The sequence below is a fragment of the Anomaloglossus baeobatrachus genome, chromosome 3 (assembly GCF_048569485.1).
Source record: "Anomaloglossus baeobatrachus isolate aAnoBae1 chromosome 3, aAnoBae1.hap1, whole genome shotgun sequence".
In the NCBI taxonomy this organism is placed as follows: domain Eukaryota; kingdom Metazoa; phylum Chordata; class Amphibia; order Anura; family Aromobatidae; genus Anomaloglossus; species Anomaloglossus baeobatrachus.
The window spans coordinates 88,779,859-88,802,755 of record NC_134355.1 but is presented as its reverse complement, the minus strand read 5'-3'; the positions used below and the strand labels follow the sequence as shown (position 1 = coordinate 88,802,755).

The following is a 22,897-nucleotide window of genomic DNA, read 5'->3' as shown; positions in this document are numbered from 1 at the left end:
TCGGCCATGTTATTCCCACTTGTAGTTGATAAATGGTATTCTTTACTAGTGTGTGTAACCCAATCCGACTCACTGGTTATTTTTACGCTCATCTGTCATATCATACCTGTCATACAATAACTTACGGTAATGTAATCTCTCAACAGATGCCATCATGTGATAAATTGTATTTTTTGTCTGCTCCGTGTTAGTTTGTGGGACAGAGATTTTTTTTTTTATGAGATGTGGTGGGAACCAGTTTTGACAGGCGACAGATGAGAATGCCAACATGTACATATATGTAATGTAATGTAATGAGATTTGGCTTACGGAGAGAACAGTAAAAACTTTAGCTATTTCTTGCTGAGTTTCACCTGAGATAGATTTCAGCCTTCAGGATATATCAGCTGGACAGCAGCAAACTAATTTTGCAGCAATGCTCTGAGCTTGTGAAACCCGATTCCACATTGTTCTCATTATTGGTCAGGTGAAACACAAAACCAACTTTTAGGTGGTGCAATCAAAGGAAATCTTCTTTTTTCTCAGGCTTCTGCGAGGCGTTCATGATCATGTGATGCTGCAGCAATGATAATAATGCTTTCAACGTATATAGATCTGGGACGCCATTGTATTCTTCATCATAGCAGAGCGATGACCTAATTGAATGTAGAGTTTCCCGACAGTCTGCTGGTCAGCATAATGGTGTCTACCATTGCCTTCAAAATTGTCTGTGCACTCCTCATCTAATGCATTACATTACCTGATGATTGTTTCTCATTGAGTGTTAGTTTTTCATCATAGTATACCATGGCATTTCGCACTTTGCACTCCCAAACTGACCTCCAAATATGTTGAACTTACGTCCCAACTAGTAATGGGTGGACCTAGATTGTAAAAGTCCAGATCTTCGATGGTTCAAAAGTACCCCTGCATCGACCCCGGGACCAGAGTTCTCAGGGAACTCCGGGTAACTAGCTAGATCTGGCAACTCGAGTAATTAAAATAAATCAATAAATAAAGGAAAAATAAAGAAAAAAGGGGAAAAGCAGGCATGTTATACCTACCAGTCTCCCATGTAGTTGTAACACTACTTTCGGGGTGCTCATACTACTTCCAGGGCTGCTCATTATTCTCCATACATATGCACTGCTTCCCCCACTCACCGCCATCTCTGATTGGCTGCAGCCAGACTGCGCCCCCACTCTCTGTGACAGTGTGTCTGACTGTATGTATATAGTGTAGGGCCCCCCATATTATGAAACCCAACACCAATAAAGCATACATCTGCAGGCTGCAACCCCCACTCGTGTGCTTATCTTGGCTATGTATCAAAATAAGAGGGGCCGTATGCGTCTTTTTTTTTTTTTTAATTATCATGCGGTCCCCAAAATTTTGATACCCAGGCATGATATATCTGACAGATTATATGGTTATAGGGCCCCCAGCCTAAAAGTAGCAGCCTGCAGCTGCCCAGAATTGCCGCATCCATTAGATATGACAATCCTCTCTCTTTACCGTTCTCATCCCAATTGCTCTGGTGCAGTAGCAATCAGGTTAATAAGGGGTTAATGAAAGCTCACAGCTGCCACTACGCCCTAGATTATTTATTATAGACAAGGCAGGGGTTTTGGCAGAAAAATTAAAAAACAAGTATACAGGGCAGGAAAAGCGGCAAAAAGGTATAAATAGCTATACAAAGATATACACATAATGGCAACAAGCATAGAGAAAATGCAGAAAACCTGCTGGGAGATACAGTGATCTCTTGTAAGCAAAGTGTGAGATAAACAATCAAAAATATAAAGTGCTGCAGTGCAAGTAATTCATGGGTATAAGTTCATCAAACAGCACACAAGAGCAGGTATTCTGCATACGCTATCCTTATATGTAAGAGGCTGAATAGCCTGTCCTAAAAGGAGTCAAAGACATCACAAAGATGTTACATACCTGTTTAAAAGGAAAGGACAAGGAATTGCCAGTGCCGCGTGGGTGCCCAGAGTGAGGAAGATACCCCCAGCCCACCGACACGTGTTTCGACATTTAAATAGACAGCCGAAAAATACTTCCGCGGACACTGAATCAGTTCCGCTTACATCATCCCCTTGGGTGACGCATGCGCGGTCCATCAGAGACCGCACCGCCTTATGGCCGATCTGCCCGCGGCACGGTCTCTGACGGACCGCGCATGTGTCACCCAAGGGGATGACGTAAGCGGAACTGATTCAGTGTCCGCGGAAGTATTTTTCGGCAGTCTATTTAAATGTCCTACGGTACAGCTGGTGGATTATTCTTCCCTCCCTGATGAAGCCGTGAGTTTGGGTGCACTTGCCCCCTCCTGGCAAAACATGTGTCGGTGGGCTGGGGGGTATCTTCCTCACTCTGGGCATCCACGCGGCACTGGCGATTCCTTGTCCTTTCCTTTTAAACAGGTATGTAACATCTTTGTGATGTCTTTGACTCCTTTTAGGACAGGCTATTCAGCCTCTTATATATAAGGATAGCTTATGCAGAATACCTGCTCTTGTGTGCCGTTTGATGAACTTATACCCATGAATTACTTGCACTGCAGCACTTTATATTTTTGATTGTTCATCTCACACTTTGCTTACAAGAGATCACTGTATCTCCCAGCAGGTTTTCTGCATTTTCTCTATGCTTGTTGCCATTATGTGTATATCTTTGTATAGCTATTTATACCTTTTTGCCGCTTTTCCTGCCCTGTATACTTGTTTTTTAATTTTTCTGCCAAAACCCCTCCCTTGTCTATAATAAATAAATTTTGCATTCAAAAACTCCCTTCTCCTCCTGTTTCTTGAATGTTCAATATGGAGTTTGCGTTGACTTTTAAGGGACCTTGATTTGGTACTCTTTTGCCAATATTTTAAAAATGGTGTTTTGTAGATTTGTTCTATAAGCCCTAGATTAGTAATCAGAGGTGTCTGTGAAACCCCTCTATTATTAATCTATAAGTGAAAAGAAATAAACAAACAGAAAAAAATCCTGTATTTGAAATAAACCTCTATCTCCCCTTTATAAACTCCCAAAACACCCAATTGCAACATAATCCACATTAGGTACCACAACGATTTCTGCTCTGCTACATACATACTGAAGGCACAGTGCGCAGACACAGAACATGTTCGCATGCTGCTGGCTTCATGCAGAGAATGACTGAGCCGCAGCGATGAGAGGTGACGTCACTCAGTTTTTTTGCGGTTACACCTGGAGGTTCCCACGGTCCTCCACTTGTGACCGCAGGTGACCTGACCTCAGGTAACTCATTTAAACTCAGTTACCTCACCACAGATAAGGTCACTGAGTTCCCAGACCTGCAACTCCTGGCACAAAACTGCATTTTTTGCTAAGGGATGCAGATTTGGTGCTGAAATTTGCACCACATATTCCTGCCCCAAATCTGCATCTTCTGGCAAAAATCACATCAAAACATGATGTAGTTTTGATGCAGTAGTGATGTGATTTTTTTTTTTTTTTTTGCCACGAGATGCAGATTTGGTGCAGGAATATGGTGTAAAAATTTCAGAACCAAATCTGCATCTCTTGGCCAAACAATGCACAAAACGGTTTTGATGCCGTTTTCCTGCAGTTTTCAGCTCCAAGTCTGCATCTTTTTTTAAACAAAGTGTGCAGGCCTGTGAACTCAGTGACCTCACCTGAAGTGAGGTCACTTAGTTTCATGAGGTTACCTGAGGTCAGTTTACCTGCGGTAAAAGCTGGGGTACTTGGTATCATAATAGGTGGGGATCCTACGCCAATTTATTTGTTTATGTTTCCACCAATATACTTAGACAGCGTGTGCAATTGCAAGCAGTCAGACACGCTGTCACACAGGATGGGGACGCTGTCTGGCTGCAACTAATTAGAGATGCCATGACTGCCTGTGGGCGGGGGAAGTAGTGCATATGTACGAGGATAATGAGCAGTCTCGGAGGTAGTGTCACAGCCTCGCAGTAGATTGGTAAGTATAACACATTTGCTCTAACCCTGTTATGCCTTCTACCACCATTTTAAATTGCCGAATTCTGTTCCATATAGACTTATATGGGGACTAGCATCTGGCAGATATCTGGGATCAATGCCGGTCTGGAACTTTTTTTTTTTTTTTTTTTTAAACCTGTCTGGACCCGCCGATCTCGAGTATCTGCAGGTCCACTGACAACTAGTCCTAACTCCTCCATTGAGTGGTTTATACAACTATCCACCTAAATACATCTTCCATAGATTAGTCTTAACTTTTATCCCAAATGTTGGAAGATACTGTATATGGTACCATTTTCTATAAATGACAAAAATCCGACTTCACTGTGTGTGGATGAAATAGAAATTTATTGAACGACCATCCAAAGGTAAAATTCAGACATCAATCTCATTAGAAAAAAAATTAAAGAACTATGCGTTGGGAATGATAAACAGTCTTATTATGAACATTCTTGTTCTGTTGAAATTGATGTCTGTATTTTACCTTTGGAAGGACTTTCAATAAATTTCTATTTTATCCACACACCATGAAGCGGGATTTTTGTCTTTTTAAGACTTTCTCCATATCTACCATTGGTTCCGGATTGCTGGTTTGAAGTTGAGCTGGACTTTTTCTTTATTCAATATTTACCATTTTCTATTCCCAGTAGCCCTATCCACAGACGTGGGTTTTGAAAACGAGTAGTGCCACTGATGCCATGGGCATATCTACTAGTAGACCCTGACAGTCATCTATTATGAGAATTATGCTAAAAATACCATTTATAAAAATTAGCAAGCTCCTCTGGCTCCATTCTTTAATGAATTGATCCCTTAAGCTAATTTTTATTTCTTTTGGTTAAGTGTGTATATATATATATATATATATATATATATATATATATATATATATAGACACCCAGGCAATGAACATAACTTTTGGGCGGATAGTCAGGCTATAAAACCACTTTCTGTTTTTCCTCTTTTAGCTCTCTATAGTCCATCACTCCTTTCCTCTTCTTTCACCTAGACTACACAATCTTCAAATTTACTCAAACTATTAAACTTTGAGGGTTCCAGAAGAAAAAAGAGCCATACCTCCCAATACCATGTCAAGAGAGACACAAATGCACACCAGGATGCAACTGGCCTCCATGATAAAAGCAGGGGCAGCAAAGGTGAAAAATACTAATGAAACAACCACTTACTAATGCACCAAACATCTGTGGGGTGGATTCCCACTATTCAAAATGCACACAGGCTTGCATAGGGTGCCATTCATTGATGCATTGTGGTTGATAATGGTAAAGTACGATGATCTTTTGTGCTGCACAAAAGATTATTTCACTCGATGAACGAGCATTTTGCTCACTCATCGGGTGATCAGCAGACTGTTTAGATGGCAAGATAATTGTGAAAGTGTTTGCGATTAACTTGCAATGTACAGTATATGCCCCTTAACGCACAGTTCCAGAATGAGATGTTCAACATAAGCCATCATTTCAGACAATGTAATACCTTTTATGATCTTTCATTTTTCATCTGGATCCATCTTGTTTCTGAAAAATGCAAAGGAAAAGTATCTCGAATCATAGAATCTACTCATGTAAACAAAGACACGTAAGATGTACGATATATAGAAAACTGCAGAAGAGCAGTGGAACATTTAAGCTTGTTGAACTAGTAAATAATTTCTTCAATCTCTATCTTTGTACAGAGCTGTATGTGTTTCCAGACAGATTTGTGGTCTGTGTAAGTCAACTCGAACCTCATTCCAACACGTGGGCCGCTGACACCGTTAAACCTTCCAGTACGGTGAGTATGTGATCACTAAACAAGCCTTGATCTTTTGGAGACTCCACTACACATGGATCTTTACTTTTAGCAGGATTTAAGCACTTTTCTGGCATTTAGAGATAACTATATGAAACGTTCCTGTATGCCATTGATTAGGTAGACAGATAGTGTTGCAAAGAGGCGCCGAATGTTTATGTGGATTACACACAGGGAAATACTAATGCCTATATATTGGTTTTGGAAGTAGTTATTTAAATAGTATACCCATAGTTTTGGCTTAAAATTAGCCTTAAAAATATTTGCTAGTAACATGTTCAAATGTTATGGAAGCCAAGATCTAAAGAAATTTCGAAGAGGGCACTGTTTTAGGTTGCACGTATGAGCGAACCCTTGGAAGTTTGGTTCGGCGGGTGCAGCTAAATCGAACCTCCATGGGTTCAGACTCGACCCGAACCCCAATCCAAGTCACTGATTGGCAGTTAGGGTTACACCACATACAGCCAGCCATAAGCTTAACACTTCTGGGGGAGAATGGACAGGGTTTTTCCCTTTTTTTGGGTGGGTTTCACACTACATCCGATCACATTGTTGTTACTCCCAGTGCAATATGTTCAAACAATGCAAGTGGCTCGCACTGGAATTAGCACCAAGCGATGCTCGCGCAAGTAATCAGCATACGTAAAGGACCTGACTTGTATTTTTTTTGTCGGCCCAAAAACTGAACATCAGGTTTGCTCATCTCTATTTTCAACCCCTTAATACCTTGTATCTTGGACCTTAAAAGGCTTATCCCCCCTTAACCACAGCATAAGTGATCAGCACGAATAGGCCTTTGGGTCCCGCACTCATAACGAAATTGAGAGGACAATGTATGCATACTAACGCTCTGTTCACACAGGACTTTGGGCCGGGCCCCACCTTTCTTGAGATCTGAGTGGGTCTGACTGCTGGAACTTCTTCCTGTCAAACATTCATAATCTATTCTGTAAATTGCTAATGAGCTTTTTTCATAAGAGAACCCTTTTTAGGACCAAATACTTTTTCACAATCTTTCCTCATGTCAGGATTAAAGGGAACCTGTCAGGTGCAATATGCACCCAGAACCATGAGCAGATCTGGGTGCACATTGCTAATCTCTGGCTAACCGTCCCTGTATCTAGTAGCATAGATGAAGAAATCTTTAGAAAAAGTATTTTTAATGATCTTGTATGGTATGCTAATGAGGCCAGCGACTAATCGCAAGAGCGTCAGTTCCTGCACTCATTCCGCCCTCTTAGCATATTAGGACGCCCACAGGATTCGCAATACGCACCCAGAAATGCTCATGGTTCTGGGTGCATATTGCACCTGTCAGGTTCCCTTTAAAGAGCCTTAAGTCCGTGAAACTTGGAGTGTGCTCTGATTGGAAGACTTAGCCAGATCGCGTGATCTCATAACTCATGAACTAACTGCCTCATATATTCTTTTTAGATAGTTGGCTCCAGTCAGGAGACCCAGCGGTCAGACTAGGTCTTTCAATCTGATATCGGTCTGTATTTCTTGGACATATAAAACTGGCCTTAAAAGATATAAATCTTCTAAATAAAAATCTATGCCACTAAACAATATAGTGATGATATGGATTTTGCATGTGAACTTAACACAACCAATAAGACAGATTCTCACATTCTGAGAGCTATATTCTTTACATATGACCATGGGTTTCCGCTACAGAGATCCTCAATTGCCACAACTGCAACACACAAGTCACAAGAAATCAAGACTACCTATAGTCGCAGCAACATGTGAATTGCATGTGACTACATTCAGGTTTTTTGTATTTCAATACTGGAGCCTTTGGCCTCTTGGTGTGTATCGTAGCCAAAATCACCATGTAGTCCTAGCCTAAAACTGGAGAACTACAGTGGACCATTTGCACCATTATGAGTGACATGGAGGCAAAGCTAAAGAGCTAGTACAATTCTAATATATTTAATTTCCTTTTTTGATATGGTGTTGGCACCATGCGGAAGAACGCTCTAGTGACCATTATTCTTGAATGAAAGTGAAGCTGTCAGTTATTCGTGAATATTGGAATGTTACAGAACAGGATCCAGTCACAATTCGTAGATGGGAGAGATGCCAGCGTCACCTCTTCTGACACACAATAATAATTAAAAAGGTAGCTGTGCTCTTTCCAGAGATGATATCGTCCTCAAGTTCTGTTCCAAAATGGCTTTCCGCCTACATTTCTTTCCTACTTTGCAAAAATTTAGTTAAGAAAATATTTTTCTAAATCGACCATCTGAATTTTATATTGTTTATGTCATCACCTTTATTTATAGTTAGCCCAGTGTGTTTTCCATGAATAAGGCTGGACTCGTGCCACAGAGATATTTCCTCCTTGAACATTCACAGTTGGTTTCCTTAAAGATATGTAACCATATCAGTCCTTATGGGATCCTATGATCACTGAAAAACACACCAGTGGCCTCCTGCCATGGAGAACTTCAAGAGCAGCCGTGCGGAATTACAGCAGGAATCCTTGGCCGTGGGTGGATGTGGACCTGGGGGATACTGATCATTTTTCTCTGCTATGCTTGTATGCTGCAAGCCAGGTCTTAAACCGCACTCATCCTCCCATTTCTATAGGGAAAAATGAAGTACGCCTGGAAGAAAGGGAGGATGAACACAGTGTGACCACCCAACAGCCGGCTGTGGACTTGACAGCAGAGAGGTTCATTGCTGCCAGTGGTCGTATCTGAGCTCAGATTCACTGCATAATCTTAACAGATGCACCGGGTGTACGGTGTGTGCTGGAGACCGGATTAAAATTAAAGGCAAAGATGTCACCCTGTTAGTCTAGCACCAAACTGATCTGAAACCATTAAAAACCTGTTCCTGAAGTCTCCATAGATAGTGCTCATAAATGTAGTGTTGCACACATTTTTTTTTACTTCACAATTCAATGAATTACCGTGTTTTGCTACCTATAACAATAATAATCAATGAGGAGATTAAATATAATCCTAGAATTAAATCAAATGCATCATCAGTAAATGATCGAAAAAATTTTTTTTTTACTTTTTTAGAACTTCCTGTGATGATAATGAGAAGCCTCATTATCATCACAGACAGAATCAACTATTCAAAAAAGGTTGATCTCCCAGCTCCCTTGCAATGACTTTTCTCCAGGTTCATTATATGCGTCAATAGAAAGATAGGGTCTAAAGGGGGCTTACACGCTGTGACATCGCTAGCATTCGCACCCACCCCCGTTTGTGCGTCACAGGCAAATTGCTGCCCATGGCGCACAATATCGCTAAGACGCGTAACACGTACTTACCTTCCTAGCGACGTCGCTGTGGGCAGCGAACAACCTCTTTTTTAAGGGGGAGGTTTGTGCGCCGTCACAGCGACGTCACACAGTGGACCGCCAATAGAACCGGACGGGGGGAGAGCAGCTGCATTAACGACACGCCCACCTCGTTGCTGGAGGACGCAGGAACGCTGCTGTTCGTCGTTCCCGGGGTGTCACACGTAGCGATGTGTGCTGCCTCAGGAACGACTAACAACCTGCGTGCAGCACCAGCAATGATTTTTTGAAAATAGACGACGTGTCAACAATCAATGATTAGGTGAATATTTTTGATCGATAACACTCGCTCATAGGTGTCACACGCAACAGCGTCGCTAACGAGGCCGGATGTGAGTCACGAATTCCGTGACCCCGACGACATATTTTTAGAGATATCGTTGCGTGTGAAGCCCCTTTAAGTCAGGTCTATTGCTACTGATGTTCTTGTGGATTTTCTGAAAGAATGGGAACTAGGAGTCTAGAATTGCCCCAGTAACAAGAGTGAAAATTGCAAGATTTCTCATTTTATTTTAATACAGATTGAGATACGAACAATTAAAAAAAATAAAATATCAAAAATTAAAATAAAATCCTGATATAAACAGTTGGTCATTTTCTAATGACACATTCCCTTCAGAAGTCTTTCACTTTATTATTGTGTAAGAAATGGAGGATTAACTTATTTTTTGTTACCAAGATCTTTTTTGATAGCCAATAAGACATAATTTATCAGTGCTATGTCTCCTTTTGTAAACTGCCGTCTGCTAGCCGTTAGTAGACGGCAATGGAGAATAGATAAGCCGTCAAAAGTCTGGAAAAAAAAGTCAATTATTGTCACATGTAGGTGTCATGGCTGTGCCCTGCTCTGGGGGATCTCTGGCGAGTCTGGGACCAGAAGGTCCCAGCGTCTTATTGTGCATAGGTCGGCATCCTATGTTTAAATGTATTTGCTTTCTTTTGGTGTTGTAGGGGTTAAGGACTTTTTCCTATCTGGCTATCCTTTAGAGCCTTAATCCCAGGTGCAGCTCTTTGTGACCACTCCCCTTAGCTATAAATAGTCACGTGTCTTAACATCTGATGTCGGTTATGAATTCTCATATCTTAGCTGTCAACTTTGGAAGGAGTCAGTCTCTGGAAGAAGCTAAAGTTTTGTAACAATTACTGCAGTGGTGTTTGCTGCATTCAGGTTGCTTGGAGTATTTCCTTTTGTGTCTATTTCCTCCTGTCTGTCTTCCTACCCTCGTGTTGGATTATTGCAGTAGTGGAACTAGTGCTCTCACTGGTCTTCTCACTAGCCAGGGTGAGTTCAGGGCAAGTGAGGGCCTAGGCACATGCTTGGCAACATGGGGAAGGACCCATATAGGGCCATTAGGGAGTGCAGGGATCAGCCTCATGTGAGTGCAGGAGGTGACCCCGCTCCCCTTTCCATAGTGCCAGGGCCCACCGTTGTATTGTGTTCCTGGTGTACCATGTTTGTTGCGGCACTCGCTGGAGGTTCCCTTTTTTCTGGTGGAACCCCTGTAGTCAGCGTGTGACAGTAGGTTCCTGTTTTTAGAAGACTCGCTGCACACCATCGTCTGGTGCTTGTTTGTACAATAATGTGAATAAGGGACATTGTTATAGACCAAAAAGTACAATAAGATATTAAAAACATAATACTATAAATCTGCTTAACAGAACAGGGCTAATCAGTGAAAACCCCTCTACTCGTTGGAAAATTAATATAAGCGACCCAAGAGTTTGGAAAATTTTTTAAAAATCCTGTTGAAGAAACTAGTTTCCAAGTTACTTAATAGATGATCTTCTCTTGTCCTCCAAGTCTCCAGAGTGCCTCCTACCAGAAGCTAGGAGCAGTGATACACCCAAGCCCTGAACTTCAGCTTTATACACGTTAAAATCGACCAAATTCACTGATTTCAGCCAGACTGACGTGTATTCTCTACTTCTCCTATTGAAAATATACGTATACTGGGTTGAGCCAATCATTAATGTGTATGTGGCAGTCAGGAGAGGTGGATGTTGGCCAAACAAGTCTTCTCCAGCATTCAGACATCATTTTTTCGTTTCTGATTGCTATCCATGTTTTCCCACCAGTAGACCTCACACCCACTATGGTCTGTTGGGCTGTCCTCATATCATCTGTGTTTTTATGTAGACCGAGTGGTTCACGCCTAGAGATGTCCAGTTTTGACCCAAGTCATTGATGAAGCTTGGAACTACAAGTCTATGGGAGCGTAAAACAATCAGACAGCACTTGAATGCTTTGTGTTGTCCAGTTTTCTGGTTTCTTTGATAGTATACACTTGAAATACCTTTTTGTGCGCAAAAGAATTATGAAAATCTGATCCAAAAACAAGGATGGTTCGTTTTTTTCTGTATGAGAAAAGTCACTGACATGAATTAAAGCAGATCAGTCACTAAATGTCAGTACAAATGGCATACATTATTAAATAGATATGTTAGACCTGATGAGGTTGGCTTACTTACTTTGAAAATCTAATTCAGAATGGCTCTAGAATCCCAACATATAAATGAGCATTTCTATGAGCTGAATTCATGAAATGCTCACTTTACGATTAGGCAGGAAAACTTTTAAAAAGTACTATACAGCCAATCTTACATAGATTTTCAAAGTAAGTACAACAGTCTCAACTGGGCTAAGAAATTTGAGTTTTTATTTGTGAAATCTGATGACAGATATCCTTTTAATTCTAGATTTCTCTAGCATTTCCTTAAACATATATTATGCAACGATTGTAAGACCAATATACTCGAATTCTCACACAGATCCCCAGTAGCTCAGATGGTTTCTAGTAATGGGTTTCCCTTCTGTAGTTTATCCACCCTCCCCCCCCACCCCGTATTGAGGTGTTTGCTTATTTCCCCCTGGGAAGGACTATCAGGATTTCCCTTACGCTAACCACACTCATTTAGAAAGTGCCAAGAAATATTCAGAAGTTGTAGACATATGTTTTGGCATGAATGCTACCAGAAGTCTTAATTATATGTAAAACTACATGTGAAGACCATTTTCTCTCACCAGGGGCAGGTAGCGATTAATGACATGAATATACATTTGTACACAGACATTTATAAAGGTCTAGTAAATTGTCTGGAATTGGGCATTTCTCATCAGGCTACATAGTGATCCTGTTGTAAGGCTGTAAAATTAAAATATTTGTACTTCAGTCTGCATTATTAACCCTCTTGTAGGTACTGTGCAAATATATATATATATATATATATATATATACATATATATATATATATATATATACTCAGTGGATTGAATAAGTATTGAACACGTCACCAATTTTAGGTTATATTCACATGAATTTCTCACCTCATGTCCGTAACAACCCATCCAATCCATACAGGCAAATAAATGAATCCATAGATGTCCATAAATTTTGTGACGTGTTATAATGAGAAACGATTGATTTCTCTCAGTGAGGGAAACAAAAATGTATATTCTTGTAGTTGTGATACCGACAAGAATATATATATATTTTTGTTTTTCTCACTGAGAGTAATCAATCATTTTTCAACTGGCTAACACGGTACCAAAACCTTTTTTCTTTTAACTAATAATGAGAAACGACACTAGGAAAAAGTATTGAACACATAAAGAAAGAGAGGGGAAAAAGCCATGGAAAGTCATGAGATTAACTAAACTCTATCCGTAAATAGAAGGGAATTCTGCTCCTTTGTGAAAAATAATATCAGCTGGTTCAACTGATGGTCTATAAAAAGGTGTTTCATTACCAAGGTGCCACACAAAAAACATCTCATGATGGTTAAAACTAGTGAGCTGTCCAAAGACCTTCACATGTTTATTATTGCAAAAATACTGATGGCAGAAAAGAGGGCAACTAGTCCAGTCAGCCCAGGCCAACACATCTAATGCACCATCAGAATGCAGACAAACCCCCTCAATATGATGGACACTTCACAGGTGCAAGATAAATTGCTCACTAGTGGCGCGCAACCCGCCTAATCTAATAGTAAGGGCATGGTAATAGGTTGCTGGCTGGACACCATGCGCATACAAGTGTGAACAGCGCCCTATGCGCGCCACTAGTGTGCAATTTACCTTGCACCTGTGAAGTGTCCATCATATTGAGGGGTTTGTCTGCATTCTGTTGGTGCATTAGATGTATTGGCCTGGGCTGACTGGACTAGTTGCCCTCTTTTCTGATGTGAGTATATTAAATTTTTTGGGAGTTTTTATCTCCTTTTTCTTGCTATTTTTAAAACACACTGATGGCCATAATCCGGCAGTGGAAAGAATATTTCACTGTAAACCGGCCACGACCAGGTGATCCTCGCAAGATTTCAGACAGAGGAGTGAAAATTTATCAGAGGAGTTTTCCAAGAGCCAAGAATTATTTGTGCAGACCTACAGAAAAACCTGGAATAAGCAGGTACAATTGGTTCAAAGAAAACATTAAGTAATGCAGTTAATCTTCATTGCCTGATGCACGTTTGCCACGCAAGACTCCATTGCTAAACAAAAAGCATATTCAAGCACATTTAACGTTTACTCAACAACATTTAAACAAGTCTGTGCAAAACTGGGAGAATATAGTCTGGTGAGATGAGACTAAAATTGAACTCTTTGGATGCCATAATACACACCATGTTTGGAGGCCAAAACACACCACACCAACAGTGACGTTTGGAGGTGGGAAGATCATGGTGTGGGGCTGTTTTCCAGCATATGGCACTGGCAGACTTCGTATAATTGAAAGAAGGATGAATGGACAATGTACTTGATAAAAGTCTGCTGCCATCTACTAGGATGATGAAGATGAAATGAGTGTGGATAATTCAGTAAGACAATGATCCCAAACAAACAGCCAAGGAAACTTTCAGTTAGTTTCAGTGAAAGAAAATAAAGCTGCTAGAATGTCCTTGCCGATCACCTGACCTGAATCCAATAGAAAATGTATGGAAAGAACTAAAACTCAGAGTTCATAGAAGGAGCCCATGGGACCTTCAGCATTTGAATAGTATTTGTGTGGGAGAATGGTCCAAAATCAAACCTGAGCAATGCATGCAACCAGTTTTTTCTTAAAGGAGGCATCTTAAACCTCCTCACCAACAAAGGCTTTTGTACAAAATATTAATTAAAGTTCAGAAAGCGTGTTCAATATGTTTTCTCTTTGTCATTTATCATTACTACACATAACTCATGGACATCCATGGTTTGATTTCTTTGCGTGGATTGAATGGATTGTTACCGACATCTATTGAGAAATTCATAGCCCCTTCAGAAATATACTTCATATACAGTGTATATACTTTATATACAGTGTATATATATATATATATATATATATATGTATATATATTTATATATGTATATATATATATACTTATATATATATATATGTGTGTGTATATATATATATATATATATATATATATATATATGTATATATATATTTTTTATATATAAAGCTACACTATAAGAAGATATTTATTTCCATAGGCTACTTATATATTGTAATCTCCTGATGAGATTTTTGTCTTAGCAGGCACAAGTGCAGGATTTCTGATTGCTTCCTGTCTCTTTTGTTTTATGATTTAGCTCAGGAATGTTAATAATGATGATATTACTGTGCCTCATCTGAGAACCTGGACAACAGTCCTTAAAAGTTTGCCCCAGGTCATAATGTGAGACGATCATGTAACACTCGGGAGTCATTTCTGTGATCACATCTTTGGCTAGATTATGCTGTGGCTGGGGATTGAAATGATTGACACCTCATGAATCATATCAGACTGTCAACATATAGGTATTATATATATATATATATATATATATATATATATATATATATATATATATATATATATACACCTATATATCAGGTGTATATACAGTACAGACCAAAAGTTTGGACACACCTTCTCATTCAATGAGTTTTCTTTATTTTCATGACTCTGAAAATTGTATATTCACATTGAAGGCATCAAAACTATGAATTAAGACATGTGGAATGAAATACTTAAAAAAGTGTGAAACAACTGAAAATATGTCTTCTATTCTAGGTTCTTCAAAGTAGCCACATTTTGCTTTCATTACTACTTTGCACACTTTTGGCATTCTCTTGATGAGCTTCAAGAGGTAGTCACTGGAAATGGTTTTCCAACAGTCTTGAAGGAGTTCCCAGAGATGCTTAGCACTTGTTGCCCCTTTTGCCTTCACTCTGCGGTCCAGCTCACCCCAAACCATCTCGATTGGGTTCAGGTCTGGTGACTGTGGAGGCCAGGTCATCTGGCGTAGCACCCCATCACTCTCCTTCTTAGTGAAATAGCCCTTACACAGCCTGGAGGTGTGTTTGGGGCCATTGTCCTGTTGAAAAATAAATGATGGTCTAACTAAACGCAAACCGGATGGAATAGCACGCCGCTGCAAGATGCTGTGGTAGCCATGCTGGTTCAGTATGCCTTCAATATTGAATAAATCCCCAACAGTGTCACCAGCAAAGCACCCCCACATCATCACACCTCCTCCTCCATGCTTCACGGTGGGAACCAGGCATGTAGAGTCCATCCGTTTACCTTTTCTACGTCGCACAAAGACACGGTGGTTGGATCCAAAAACCTCAAATTGGGACTCCTCAGACCAAAGCACAGATTTCCACTGGTCTAATGTCCATTCCTTGTGTTCTTTAGTCCAAACAAGTCTCTTCTGCTTGTTGCCTGTCCTTCGCAGTGGTTTCCTAGCAGTTATTTTACCATGAAGACCTGCTGCACAAAGTCTCCTCTTAATAGTTGTTCTAGAGATGAGAGGGTGTGTCCAAACTTTTGGTCTGCAATATATATATATATATATATATATATATATGTACAGATATATTTTATTAGCTATTTGAAGAGGCTGCAACTAAAGGGTGCTTTACACGCTGCAATATCGGTAGCGATATCGCAAGCGAGCGTACCCGCCCCCGCCGGTTGTGCGACACGGGGAAATCGCTGCCCGTGGCGAACAACATCACTTACACACTTACCGGCGAACCACCTCCTTTCTAAGGGGGCGGTTCGTTCGGTGTCATAGCGACGTCACTAAGTGGCCACCCAATAGCAGAGGAGGGGCAGAGATGAGTGGGACAAACATCCCGCCCACCTCCTTCTTTCCTCATTGCCGGCGGGACGCAGGTACGGTGTGTTTCCTCGTTTCTGCAGTGTCACACATAGCGATGTGTGCTGCCGCAGGAATGACAAACAACCTCGCTACTCACCTGTAAACGATTTTTGGTGTTGGAGCGACCTCTCCAATACCAACGATTTTGACCTCTTTTGCGATTGTTTTAGGTCGCTCAAAGGTGTTACATGCTGCGATGTCGCTAACGACGTCGGATGTGCGTCACAAACACCGTGACCCCGACGATATATCGTTCGCGATGTCGCAGCGTGTAAAGCACCCTTAATACATATTCATTCCTGCTCTAGGCCGATGAGCAGATACAGTTTTCAGCCCACAAGATTAAAAGGGAATCTGCCAGCGAGTTTTTGCTAGCTCATCTGAGAGCAGCATGATTTAGGCAAGGTTACTCTGAATCCAACGATGTATCACTCGGATTACTGGGTGCAGTTATTCTGACCCAATCTGAATTTTTATCTTTAGTCATGTAGCAAAATCCAGAGGGCTGTCACCACGGCAGGCTGTCAGTAAAGGTTGTACATTGACAATGAGATGTCAGATGCAGAAGAGGACATGTCGGACTGCCATCCATGAGCATTTCATTCCTGTAATAAGGGTCCTAGTGCTTAAAAAACATAGCAAATAAACAAAAGAGCGGACTCTGACAATACAAGCATGCCTGATCTTTCTGTGTTATCCCTTGCAGCCTGCTGGCTTCAGCTTACATAGCAAAAACCTGCTGACAGATTCCCTTTAAGCCAACCAGCCTGGACTTTACACTGTCACATTGTAGTAAACTAGGAGAAAGATGTACACAGCTGTAACTAGTGATGTATAATGTACACTGACAAGCCTCTCAAGGTCGCTTCAATTGTGATATGGTCCTTAAAAAAAATGGCTTTGTAAATTTTGTTGGAAAAATGAGAAATTGCTGATGAACTTTGAACTCTTCTAACTTCCTAACAAAAAAACCTTGTTTCAATATTTGTGAAGATGTAAAGTAAACATGTGAAAAATGTTATTTTTTTAACTATTGTGTGTGTGATATAACTCTCTGGTTTAAGGGTATAAAAATTCAAAGTTTGAAAATTGGGAAATTTTCAAACTTTTAGCAAAATTTCTGATATTTTCACAAATAAACGCAGAAGATATCAGCTTAACTTACCCTTATCCTGAAGTACAATATGTCACGAAAAAAGCAGTCTCAGAATCACTGGGATCTATTGAAGCGTTCCAGAGTTATAACCTGTCAAAGTGACACTGGTCAGAAATGAAAAATTCGCCCAGTCGCGAAGGCAACGGCAGGCTCTGGCAAGAAAGGGTTAAGTAGGCTGAAACATTTTAATACGTAGTAAATTAGAAAGTTGGATAACTTTTATTTAAACTGAAATTATTTGCACATAATACAAAACCCCTTTCTGTACCAGTCCGTTGTCTATAAAGCCTTGTAACCTTTGATTTAAAACTCTTGATTTACTCGTCCTGATTTGTACACCAGTGATACCTCAATATGTCAAGAGACCATTTATAAAGGACTACCAGACTTTTTACACCACTCAGAAGTTTCTTGGTATCATGGAGACCTTCTCATTTCTCCTAATCTCTCATCCCTTAGGGATGTCAGGGCCTTAACCCTTCCCAAGAGCACATGTTTTGTCAGTCAAAAATAAGGATTCAGCGCTCCGAGTGGCTAATGAGAAGTGACAGTCTATGGGCTGGAAAAGCCTGGTAATGTGCAGTGCCCACCCAGTCTTCACGCAAGTGTAAATATGCCAAGAAATGTGCTTTTAATTTAGGAAAGGGGGGCAGGGGGAGGACATTTTGTTAGTTTCAAGGTTTTGTTCTTTCACTGTTGATACAATACATCGACATCTATATACTCTCATAATCGCACTCAGGCATTGCTCCGTGGAAGGGAAAGTCCACATCTGTAATGCAGATCCAGCAGCGATTCCCAGATAAACAGTAACGCAGAGCGGCGCACAACCCATAACACCGAGGCGCTCTCGTGAAGCGCTGCGTCCAGTCACATTGTCTTTTTTATTTACGTCTGTTTCTGAATTGTCTCGTAGGCTTTGGAAGCCTTAGGGAGTTTACATCACTGCACATAGCTGAGACTCTGGTTCCCACAGAGCTGTTCAAAGCCTGACTCATGGTCTGTGTTAATTGTTCTCGAAATTCAGCACTTTTAGGGTGTGGCCAGAGAGGAAAGTCTACTGTACTTATAGGGCATGTTTAGAAATGTTTCACACATAAATCATTTTTTGCTTCCACTAAAAAACACAACTTAAATCCGAAGTGCCACCTTACACGGCTACCTTCCCATGCACTGTTCACCGCCATCAGTCTCCGGGGACATGCCGGCAGCGTTCTGAGGTGTGAGGGATACAACGTGCTCCGGGTGTCAGGGATGAATTTATGTGTTAGGCTGCAGGGGAGAAGAGATGAGGTTACTTCTTTTATCTTCCAACTTCTCATGCAGTGTTATGTAGAGAAAAATTCAACTATGGTTTCCTTTTGTCAATCAGCATTGGGGCAACAATACAGAGGAAGACACAAAAGAGGATTTTTGATGTATGTTTTCCAAAACTACATGTTCCACAGATCACCGACAGGTTGTATTAGTGTGATCCGATTCTGGTAGTGCCGCTTTACCTGGAAGGCCTGCCAAGCCTAAGAAAGTCACCAGTAGTCATAACATATCAAATATTACCAGGCTAATCCTGAGGATTTTGATTTGTGTTTTTTTCTTTTTTTTACTGTATGTCCTAGTGTAAGTCCACCACCATGAAAATGGGACAGTTTTGTTATTGAGCGCTCGTAGGAAGTAACTCCGGCACAATAAGCTAATCTCCGTTGAAGGAGAAACTAGGTTGAAACTAGGTAGTCACCAAGTTAGTAACATGTTCTTTGGACGGACTCCGAATGCGGTATGTGACTTTTCTTTTTGGCATGTCAAAAAATGCCAAGTGAGTGAAAACCTTTTTATCCATTAGAACCTGAAAACATAGCTCTGGTACACACATCTTCAGACTGAGCCATTTCCAAGGGGCTGCAGTAAAACAAACAGGGGTATTGCCACCATAGACTTATTGGCATGTATGTTCCATTTTCAAGTCTACCACCTATCTAGAGGTTAGGTTCCCCTTTCCTGTCCGTATTCCAGAAAAAAATCATACTGTGCATGTGGCTTCCTCCCTTGTAATTTATGTGAGTTGCTAAAATAGGTGAGAGTTTCCTTGCTCCAATAAAACTACAGTGAAAAAACAATTGCACACACCTATGGCTCACTCAACCACTTTAGAGGTGTCACACCATTAGTAATGACCCTTTCATGCTCCCAAGCTACTGTACTTGCTTCTTTTCTCTATCATGATAAATACAGGTATTTGTCCAAATGGTGGTGATAAGGGCACAAAAACTGTCATTGCAGGCCACAAGGTGTGCACTCATACTCTATAGAGACTGGCTATTTAGCGTTGAGGCTGCTGTAAGCACAGGACTTCACTGGCTATATGGAGTTGAGGCTGCTGTAAGCACAGGAATTTACTGATTATTTGGAATTGAGGCTGCTGTAAGCACAGGACTTCACTGGCTATTTGGAGTTGAGGCTGCTGTAAGCACAGGACTTCACTGGCTATTTGGAGTTGAGGCTGCTGTAAGCACAGGACTTCACTGGCTATTTGGAGTTGAGGCTGCTGTAAGCACAGGAATTTACTGACTATTTGGAGTTATGGCTGCTGTAAGCACAGAACTTAAGTGGGCTTTACACGCTACGATATCATTGCCGATATCGCTAGCATGCGTACCCGTCGCCATCTTTTGTGCGACACGGGCATATCGCTGCCCGTCGCGCACAAAGTCGCGCAGCCCCGTCACACAGACTTACCTGCTCTGCGACGTCGCTCTGGCCGGCGATCCACCTCCTTTCTAAGGGGGCGGGTCGTGCGGCGTCACAGCAACGTCACACGGCAGGCTTCCAATAGAAGCGGAGGGGCAGATATGAGCGGGACGTAAACATCCCGCCCACCTTCTTCCTTCTGCATAGCCAGTGGACGCAGGTAAGGAGATGTTCCTCGCTCCTGCGGTGTCACACACAGCGATGTATGCTGGCGCAGGAATGAGGAACAACATCGCTAATGAGCGTTAAACGATTTTTGGTTTTAGGACGACCTCTCCACGGCAAACGATTTTGGCCGCTTTTGCGATCGTTTTAGGTCGCACAAAAGTGTCACACGCTGCAATATCGTTAATGACGCCGCATGTGCGTCACTAACGGCGTGACCCCGACGATAAAACATTAACGATATCGTAGCGTGTAAAGCCCCCTTTAGAGTTAGAGACAAACTTCATCATTACAGATATCTATGGAAAACTGGAAAGCTGCAGCGTTTCAAACAAAACATACTTGGAACAAGGGATCTGAAACAAGGTAACTGAAATGACTAGTCATTGGGGTGGTCTCTATTGTCATTTTTCTGCTTTGAATAAGTCCCTCACTGTACACAAAGCCAATGGGGATCCAAACTCTGTGACTTGTCAACTCACTCCAGACCCCATGTCCAAAGTGTGCAAAGGCTCGCAAAAGCCACTTCAGGGTAAACTATAGATGTGTGAGGCTGGAGACAGTTTTTGACCAAAGTAATTAGGACAGTTGTAATTATTTTGTAAAGGGGAGCAGATTTCCACTCTGTGTTATTGTACATTTGTATTATACACTAGCTGTAGTACCCTGCGTTGCTCGGGATAGTAACTGTCTCTCTGTCTGTCTCCCACTCTCTCACTGTCCCTCTCTGCCTGTCTCCCTCCCTCTGTTTATATCCCTTGCTGTTCGTCTCTCTGTCTATCTCTATGTCTCTCTCTGTCGTTGTCTCTTTTTGTCTGTGTCTGTCTCTCTCTGCCTTTCTCTATCTGTCTCTACCTGTCTCTATCTGTCTCTGCATATTTCTCCCCCTATCCGTCTCTCTCTGTCTGTCTCTCTGTCCATCTCTCTCTCTGTCTCTATCGTTGGTCCGTCTCTGTCTGTCTGTTTGTATTTCTCTCTCTCTCTATCCGTCTCTCCACCGAAATCATATTAATTGACACATAAGCTTCTTATACTCAAGGCCGGTTTACACGCAACGACATCGCTAACGAGATATCGTTGGGTCACGGAATTTGTGACGCACATCTGTCCTCGTTAGCGACGTCGTTGCGTGTGACAGCTACGAGCAACCGCTAACGATCAAAATTACTCACCTAATCGTTGATCGTTGACACGTCGTTCATTTCCCAAATATTGTTGCTGGTGCAGGACGCAGGTTGTTCTTCGTTCCTGAGGCAGCACACATCGCAACGTGTGACACCCCGTGAACGATGAGCAACAACGTACCTGTGTCCTGCAGGCAACGAGGTGGGCGTGTCGTTAATGCGGCTGGTCTCCGCCCCTCCGCTTCTATTGGCGGTCCGCTGTGTGACGTCGCTGTGACGGCGCACGAACCTCCCCCTTAAAAAAGAGATTGTTCGCCGCCCACAGTGACGTCACTAGGAAGATAAGTATGTTTGACGCGTCCTAGTGATATTGTTCGCCACGGGCAGCGATTTGCCCGTGACACACAAACGACGGGGGCGGGTGCTTTCGGTAGCGACATCGCTAGCGATGTCGCTGCGTGTAAAGCGCTCTTTAGAATGTCCTTTGTTCCTATAGCAACCAATCAGAGCGCTTATTAATAACCTGTAGCTCCCAGCTCCATTGATTTTAATGTAAGCAGGTTTTTTGGTGAATAACTGTAAAGCGCGGGGTTACATTTTCCCCTTCCCCTTAAAACATAGTCTATGACGATCCCTGAGTCACATGAGGCGTCTGTGCAAAATTTTGTGATTGTAAATGCGACGGTGCGGATTCCTTTAGTGGACACACACACACACACACACATAGATAAATACATACACACATATACTCTGCTTTATATATTAGATTTCTTATCTTAGACTGTTTGAAGTGTTACATGTGTTTAACGCTTTAATGCATATAACATCAGATATATAATAAGATGATTACACTGATAATCGGATTACTATGTTATAGTATTTGTAACATAGCCTGTAAAACAATTGCACATTTTATGTAACCTGTTTCATCAAGACAACATAACAAGTAAAGTGTTTCCAGGAGGAAAGTTTACTAATTAAAGAAAAAGACCTATTGACACCTATAATTATTTGTAAATATACCGTAACCATAGATCCTAGAACAGAGGAAAACTTTGCTAGCAGCTCTGCTACATAAGGTTTAGCGGAGGGTTTGGGTAAATTTACCGCTGTGTTCTAATGAATCTGAGGTTAGCGGAATGTCAAACAAGTGTCAGAAGTGGTTATTGGGTTACATAAGTGTGTCTGGGGGTCGGCGTACAGATAATTTAACCCCTGAATGACTAGATCATTTTCCCTCAACAAAATGTTTCTGTTTAATGGAGGGGTGTGTGTGTGTGTGTGTGTGTGTGTGTGTGTGTGTGTATATACACACACACACACACACTGGAGATTAAAATTAGAGAACAATGTCTGATCACTTGCTTTTTTCAGAAATAATGTAATCTACATTGATCAGTAGTTGAAGGTTTTTTGTAAGGAGTACACCATGCCACTAGAACAGTGTTTTACAAAAGATCCAAAGT

The 22,897-nt window shown here is 41.4% G+C and overlaps 1 protein-coding gene across 1 annotated transcript in view; it reads left to right on the top strand.

Moving 5' to 3' along the window:
• Positions 1–22,897, top strand: part of SLX4IP (SLX4 interacting protein) — a 139,135-nt gene that overhangs the window by 93,691 nt on the left and 22,547 nt on the right. The window contains exon 4 of the mRNA XM_075341445.1: positions 5,672–5,769. Within this exon, the coding sequence (XP_075197560.1) occupies positions 5,672–5,769 (98 nt within the window). The remainder of the gene's footprint in view (positions 1–5,671; positions 5,770–22,897) is intronic.